This window comes from Sebastes fasciatus, chromosome 9, assembly GCF_043250625.1.
Source record: "Sebastes fasciatus isolate fSebFas1 chromosome 9, fSebFas1.pri, whole genome shotgun sequence".
Classification (NCBI taxonomy): domain Eukaryota; kingdom Metazoa; phylum Chordata; class Actinopteri; order Perciformes; family Sebastidae; genus Sebastes; species Sebastes fasciatus.
In genome coordinates this window covers 22,616,011-22,623,609 of record NC_133803.1, presented here as the reverse complement: position 1 = coordinate 22,623,609, position 7,599 = coordinate 22,616,011, and the positions used below count along the sequence as shown (strand labels likewise).

At 43.6% G+C, this 7,599-nt stretch overlaps 1 protein-coding gene across 1 annotated transcript; it reads left to right on the top strand.

Annotated features, from left to right (window-relative positions):
* Positions 1–203: 203 nt before the first annotated feature.
* On the top strand, positions 204–7,335 carry eif3s6ip (eukaryotic translation initiation factor 3, subunit 6 interacting protein). The gene is made up of 15 exons (XM_074646743.1): positions 204–363; positions 679–727; positions 2,008–2,218; positions 2,336–2,415; positions 2,713–2,774; positions 2,894–2,963; positions 3,072–3,145; positions 3,442–3,613; positions 3,908–4,062; positions 4,242–4,412; positions 4,663–4,796; positions 5,641–5,814; positions 6,308–6,497; positions 6,785–6,865; positions 7,072–7,335. The coding sequence occupies exons 1-15, from the start codon at positions 334–336 to the stop codon at positions 7,228–7,230; spliced, it is 1,812 nt and encodes a 603-aa protein (XP_074502844.1). The 5' UTR covers positions 204–333; the 3' UTR covers positions 7,231–7,335.
* Positions 7,336–7,599: the final 264 nt, after the last annotated feature.

The window sequence follows — 7,599 nt, the reverse complement described above, 5'->3', positions numbered from 1 at the left end:
TCAAAGTTAAAAATAAAAAATTTTGATTTAAAAATTAAAAAATTAAAAAAAATAAAAATCATAATAATAATACTAATAATTAAATTCTCTAGATTATTCCTGTTAGGTAATTCAGTTGGGAACTATCCATGCTTACAAGTGTAACACCATTACACGCACACACTCCATTTCCCATAATGCTTCAGTGCTTTGTGTTTCCGTGGCGTCACAGCTTCTTCCTTCCGCTTCCGGTCTTCTCTCCAGCACCAGCTGCGTGGTTTAGCGGCGTTAAGCTAACCCTCCTCGTTTTCCCCTCATCCAGCGTCTTATGAGCTCGGGATAATAACCACCATCATGTCATACCAAGAAGAGGAAACAGAGAACGTCAGTACACATTTGTTTTTTCTTCCTTTCAGACATTTGAAGTGTTTCGTGATGATAACAATGAGACGCTCGGTAGCGTTAGCCGCTTAGCTAACTAGCATGCTTAACATAGCAGCGTGAGCTCGCTTCTGATGAGCCAGCAGGGTGTTATTGATTGTTGTAGTCTTGTTTCTGAAGAGAGAGCAACCAGAATATCACCGTTTCTGTAATGTTCTGTAGTTGTGTGAGGTAAAGGACACTGTTAAGGTAACGTTAGAGTGAGTTAATGATGACTTGATACATACTAATGTCTCACTTCTCTCTGTTTCCTCACAGTACGACCCGTACGCATACCCAAACGACGGAGACCGAGAACTGCACACCGGTTAGTACACACACACACACACACACACACACACACACACACACACACACACACACACACACACACACACACACACACACACACACACACACACACACACACACACACACACACACACACAACTCTTTATCTAAATGTATGAGATGATGATGAGACTTCTCGGTCACTGCCAAAGACATCAAGAACTCGCTCCTTCTCTCTCTCTCTCTCTGTCTGTCTTTCCCTCTCTCTCTCGCTCTCTCTCTCTCTCTCTATCTCTCTCTCTCTGTCTGTCTGTCTCTCTCTCCCTCTCTCTCTCTCTCCTCTCTCTCTGTCTGTCTGTCTCTCTCCCTCTCTCTCTCTCTCCTCTCTCTCTGTCTGTCTCCCTCTCTCTCCTCTCTCTGTCTGTCTCTCTCGCTCCTTCTCTCTCTCTCTCTCTGTCTGTCTCTCTCGCTCCTTCTCTCTCTCTCTCTGTCTGTCTTTCCCTCTCTCTCTCGCTCTCTCTCTCTCTCTATCTCTCTCTCTCTCTGTCTGTCTGTCTCTCTCTCCCTCTCTCTCCTCTCTCTCTGTCTGTCTCCCTCTCTCTCCTCTCTCTGTCTGTCTCTCTCGCTCCTTCTCTCTCTCTCTCTCTCTCTGTCTGTCTCTCTCTCTCGCTCATTCTCTCTCTCTGTCTCTCTCTCTCTGTGTCTGTCTGTCTCTCTCTCTCGCTCCTTCTCTCTCTGTCTGTCTTTCCCTCTCTCTTGCTCCTTCTCTCTGTCTGTCTCTCTCTCTCTCTCTCCTCTCTCTGTCTGTCTCCCCCTCTCTCTCTCCTCTCTCTCTCTCTGTCTGTCTCTCTCACTCACTCCTCTCTCTCTCTCTCTCTCTCCTCTCTCTCTCTCTGTCTGTCTCTCTCACTCACTCCTCTCTCTCTCTCTCTCTCTCTCTCTCTCTCTCTCTCTCTCTCTCTCTCTCTCTCTCTCTCTCTGTCTGTCTTTCCCTCTCTGTCTCTCTCTCTCTCTCTCGCTCCTTCTCTCTCTGGCTCTCCCCACCTCCCCAACCGGTCTCGGCAGATGGCCTTCCACCCAGAGCCCGGTTCTGGTCCAGGTTTCTTCCCGCTAAACGGGGAGTTTTTCCTGTCCACAGCGCGCTTGGTGGATCTTGTTGGGTCTCTAAACTATGGTGTACGGTCTAAGACCTGCTCTATATATAAAGCGTCTCGAGATAACTTCTCTTATGATTTGACGCTATATACAAATAAATTGAATTGAATTGAATTGAATTGAACGATGAGATCTCCTCCTCACTCTCCCATCTCTTTGCAGGTGACCCTAAAGTAGACCTGGCCTATGAGAGGCAGTATGAGCAGCAGACCTACAGCGTCATCCCAGAGGTGATCAAGAACTTCCTGCAGTATTTCCACAAAACCACCTCGGACTTAATCGACCAGAAGGTTTATGAGCTGCAGTCGAACCGTGTGTCCAGCGAGAGCATTGAGCAGAAGATCTATGAGATCCAGGACGTCTATGAGAACAGGTAAAGTCTGTGGATCAACATCTCCCCATGCTGGTGATGTTGTTGCCTCCTTTAACAGAAACATTAAAGCTGTGTGTGTGATGAGCATCTCACATTTCCTATTTTGTACCTGTTCAGCTGGAATAAGTTGACTGAACGTTTCTTCAAGAACTCTCCCTGGCCAGAGGCTGAGGCCATCGCATCACTCGTTGGGAACGGTGAGTTTATCATCAGTCATCGGTCCTGTTTAGCCTTTGCACAGACGCCATCATTTTTTTTTATTGTACTACTGTAATTCTTCTTTCATTCTTTAATTGGTTCTTAAAATGTAGTAAAAAAATATACATATATACCAATAGTTTTCCACTGATATTAGGCAAGATCATTATGTGGTTTTGTTGGTGGGTTTACAGTTCAAGTGACGGACCTGTTATTCTGTCAAGTGGATTTTGCAATCTACTGATAAATGAGTTCATCCCTGTTTCATGTCATTGTTTGCCTGTTATCTCCTACAGATGCTGTGTTCCTAATCCTCTATAAGGAACTGTACTACAGACACATTTACGCTAAAGTCAGCGTGAGTAACTGCTCAATTTAAACACACATCAATCTCCCTCTCGATTACAGAGCATCCTGCAAAATGTCTGAAAACCTCTCCAGTACTTTATTGTAAATATTGTTTTTCTCGATCATCAGGGTGGGCCAACTTTGGACCAGAGGTTTGAGTCGTACTACAATTACTGCAACCTCTTCAATTACATTCTCAGTAAGTTACCAGAACAGTCCTTACATTTTCCTCTCGCCTGTAGATATCAGTGTAAAATAATACCTAATGAAAGACGAGTCATATGAGAATGTTTGTGATTGCAAACAGATGCTGATGGCCCTGCCCCCTTGGAGCTGCCAAACCAGTGGCTCTGGGACATCATTGATGAGTTCATCTACCAGGTACAGTCTTTTTTTTTTTTTTAAATATCCTCGGGTAACAATACATTTCCATAACAAAAACACAACTATGAGTAAGAATCTGTTAATGTAAAGACCAGGTCAAATAGTAATTGCGAGTCATTTCAAGGGCTGTGTTAATCTACAAGGGGTACCAGTTGGCTGGTATATTAAACATGACTTTCACATACTTTTCTATGGTTATTTTTTAGTGCTTATTGATATGGCCCATGTGGTTAACGTCTCCTGTCTAATAGCTCAAAAAAGTAGGTTTAAATTCTGCACTGTTTCCTCTCCAGTTCCAGTCCTTCAGTCAGTACCGCTGTAAGACGGCCAAGAAGTCAGAGGAGGAGATCGAATTCCTGAGGAACAACCCAAAGATCTGGAACGTCCACAGCGTCCTCAACGTCCTCCACTCCCTGGTGGACAAGAGCAACATCAACCGCCAGCTTGAGATCTACACCAGCGGAGGTAAAGAAGAATGTTTTGGAGATATTTGTAGATGAGAGGGGTCGGGGATAAAATATAGGTAACCTCAATGTTTTTAAAATCTTGAATTATTTAAGTGAAAGGCCCTGGACCTTGTCAAAGTTACCCAAATAAGGTGCAGTTACGGTTCTCTGTAGATTTATAGTCCTGTAAAACTGTAGTTTTAGTAGTTTGTTGCTTTTCTAATGAGATAGTAACCTCAACATGTAGACTTTAGTGTGTTCAGTTTAGGTGTTATACGAGGCAGCTAACATGTTCTTTGTTGGTGTGTTCCAGGAGACCCAGAGAGTGTGGCTGGAGAATATGGCCGTCACTCCCTGTACAAGATGTTGGGTTACTTCAGCTTGGTGGGGCTCCTGAGGCTTCACTCTCTGCTTGGTGATTACTACCAGGCCATCAAAGTCCTGGAGAACATTGAGCTCAATAAGAAGGTAAGGCACCTACTATAGAGAGTGACACGCATGAGTATTACTAATGATACTACTGAGTATGCAGAGCCCTCTATTTATTTCTTTGTTTACCTATACTCACTTGGTTTTAGGCTGCATCTTCTTGTTTTTCTTCTGTCTAGTCCATACCCCCTATATCTATTTTGTTTCTTGTCTTTCAGAGTATGTATTCCCGGGTGCCCGAGTGCCAGATCACTACATATTACTATGTGGGTTTTGCCTACCTGATGATGAGGCGCTACCAGGATGCCATTCGAGTCTTTGCCAACATTCTGCTCTACATCCAGAGGACGAGAAACATGTTCCAGAGGTCGACGTACAAATATGAGATGGTCAGTCAGAGCAGTGCTTCTTAGATGACTTCTTTTGTTACCTTTAGCTCTGGATTCTTCCACCTATTCCAAAGTTTTCTGAAAAAATTCAGACTGATAACACAATATTTGGGTTGTGTTGATTTTCTCTAAAATTCTGTGATGCATGAATAATAAACATGAGGCATTTTCATTTATGCATTCTTTGAAATGATCAAACAGTATTATAGTTGAAATAGATGTCCTAATACTTGTATAATATGTTTTTTAGGTTAACAAACAGAATGAGCAGATGCATGGCCTGCTGGCCATCGCTCTCACCATGTACCCGATGCGCATCGACGAGAGCATCCACACCCAGCTGAGGGAGAAGTACGGAGACAAGATGCTGCGAATGCAGAAAGGGTAAGAAAGAAACAACTGTATTTGAGGTTCAGCGTCTGTCTCACTGTGTCAGACGGTCCTTTTTTGATACTGTTATCTTATGATACTGTAATGTTACATACGATGAAAGACATGTATCTCTTTGCTTGTGGGTCTGAGCACAGGGCCAGCGATAGCTCCAATAAGCTGCTGGAAATGTAGTATTGGTATTTATGACTGGCGCCCATCAGCAACAATGTCTTAAAGCAGCAGTAGGCGAAATTGAAGCAAATATATGATTAAAAAAAAAAAAGTTAGTTTTTATAAAACGGTCGCTATATCCTGACGGTAGTACATGAAACGGGTAACCTGAAAAAAATCATGTGCCTCTGTGTCCTCCGGGGCTCCTAACCGCATCTGCAAGATTTCACAGACCGGAGGAAAACAAGCAGTCAGAGCTAATCTAAGGTCTGCTGTTCAGCTGCTGTCTATGAGAGCCAGCTGTCAATCACTCGCGAACTCTGACCAAACGGTCAAACTAGGCCGCGCTGATCAAATATGAATCATTATTATGTCACTGTAATACCTATTTCTCACCTCAAATGTTTTCAGAATCATCTTGTAGTGCAGTTTTGCTTTAAAATTAGAAAGTTTGTGACCCGGCATCCATGTTGAGATCAGGTTGAGATGGCTTAAAGGATATAGGAATAGGAACGCTCTCTCTCTGAAATGACCTGTGAGCCATGAGGAGGTGTAGAAGTCTTGTTATCTCTCAGAACACTTGAATTATAATATGCTGAAAGGTTATTATGGAATTTTTTCCCTAATGATGCCAAAAATATTCTGCCTACTGCCACTTTAACTGACACATATATTTCCATCTCAGAGACCAGCAGGTGTTTGAGGAGCTGTACAGCTTCGTTTGTCCCAAGTTCCTGTCGCCTGTGGTGCCAAACTATGACAACGTCCACCCCAACTACCACAAAGAGCCTTTCCAGCAGCAGCTGAAGGTGTTTGCTGAGGAGGTGCAGCAGCAGGCGCAGCTCTCCACCATTCGCAGGTAAAGCACATCCACTTTGACTGTGTGGCGTAGTTAAAGGGGCCTCGTGGAGTTTTCTTGTAAACGAACAAAAGTTCTGTTTACATTCAGTGTTACTTACCAAAACGCTTTGTGTGGAGCCCTGAGGTGTAACAAAGGTGTCAATTGTATTTCCTCCCTCTTAAAACTAAAATATTTGCTATGCCGATTTTTTAAAAGTATTTTAAATCCAGCATTGTTTGTTTTCATCCATGTTTACTATCAGTCGTCTTCTCTACCTTTGCTGGCACATTGCAGCATATCTTAGTTGGTGTATTACTGCCACCTCTTGATCAATGAAGTAGTGTGACACCAATGGTAGGACTATGTGACTAAAACTCCACAGGGAACCTTTAATGTACCGGTATGGAGTGGTACCCAGACAACACTTTACATTGTCTCTAGAAACCCGTTGACTCGGATGTGGTTGCAGGATGTCTATACATGTCATCTAAGTCCCAATGTGTCCTTGCAGCTTCCTGAAGTTGTACACCACCATGCCAGTAGCCAAGCTGGCAGGATTCCTGGACATGACCGAGCAGGAGTTCCGTATTCAGCTGCTCGTCTTCAAACACAAGATGAAGAACTTGGTGTGGACCAGCGGCGTCTCAGCTCTGGACGGAGAGTTCCAGTCTGCTTCTGAGGTCGACTTTTACATTGACAAGGTGTGTTAAAGATGCCTCTGACTTTTTTTTTTTTACATCGTCACAGAGATTAAATAGTATGTCACGGGGCAGACGGACCAAAAGCACTGTTGGTTTGCTTAAAATGATGTTCAGATTGAACTTGTTATTTTTCACAGCAGGTTGTTCACAAGCCCCCTGAAATACTGCACATGCTGTGTATAATATAGTGAGAGAGTAATGTGATAGGGAGAGATTGTTCACTGTTGTGCATAGTTTTAAGCAGCTCTGTGTGGTTAATGAGCTTTTTCTCTGTAACTCTTCCACAGGACATGATCCACATCGCAGACACTAAAGTATCCCGTCGGTACGGAGACTTTTTCATCAGACAGATCCACAAGTTTGAGGAGGTGAGTAGTGATCCTTCAAAAGAGCGAAAATGTTTGAAAATGAAAGTACTGTCACTGATCCTGATAAAAAAGATCTCCCAAACTTACAGACACTGATTCCACAGCTAGTCTTTTCCTGAACAGATTTGTTTTAAACATAGGACTTTCAGTTATATATTTAGTGTGTCAAAGACTGAAAAAAAAAAAATCCCTCTGTCTTCCTACAGTTGAATAAGACACTGAAGAAGGTGCCAGCCAGCAGCGGCACCGCCGCCGCCACCGCCGCGGCCGCCGCCGCCGCCGCCACCACCACCACCACCACCTCCACCGCCGCCGCCGCCGCCGCGACCGTGACAGCAGCGAGTTCCGCAACCCGAGCAGTCTGACCAGCAGCAGTGAAGAAGACCCCCTCAGTCTTTTAACAACTATTATTGATGAAAACTTTTCTATGTAACAAGGCAACAATAAAGCAATGGAGTGGTGTGCTAAAACTCTTGATCTTTCTTTCCTTTTACCTGTCAAGTGTTAACCCTTAACCACCACCAGATGGCAGTATTTACCAATCTGTAACACTGCCTCAGATGCAGAGTTACGTATGTAGTTTAAAGGTCACATATTATGCTCATTTCCAGGTTCATAGATGTATTTTAATGTTGCACTAGAACATGTTTACATGCTGCAATGTTCAAAAAAACCTTTATTCTTATACTGCAGCCTGAGTCTGCCTGCCTCAGAGCCTAATTCAGCCTCTGTCT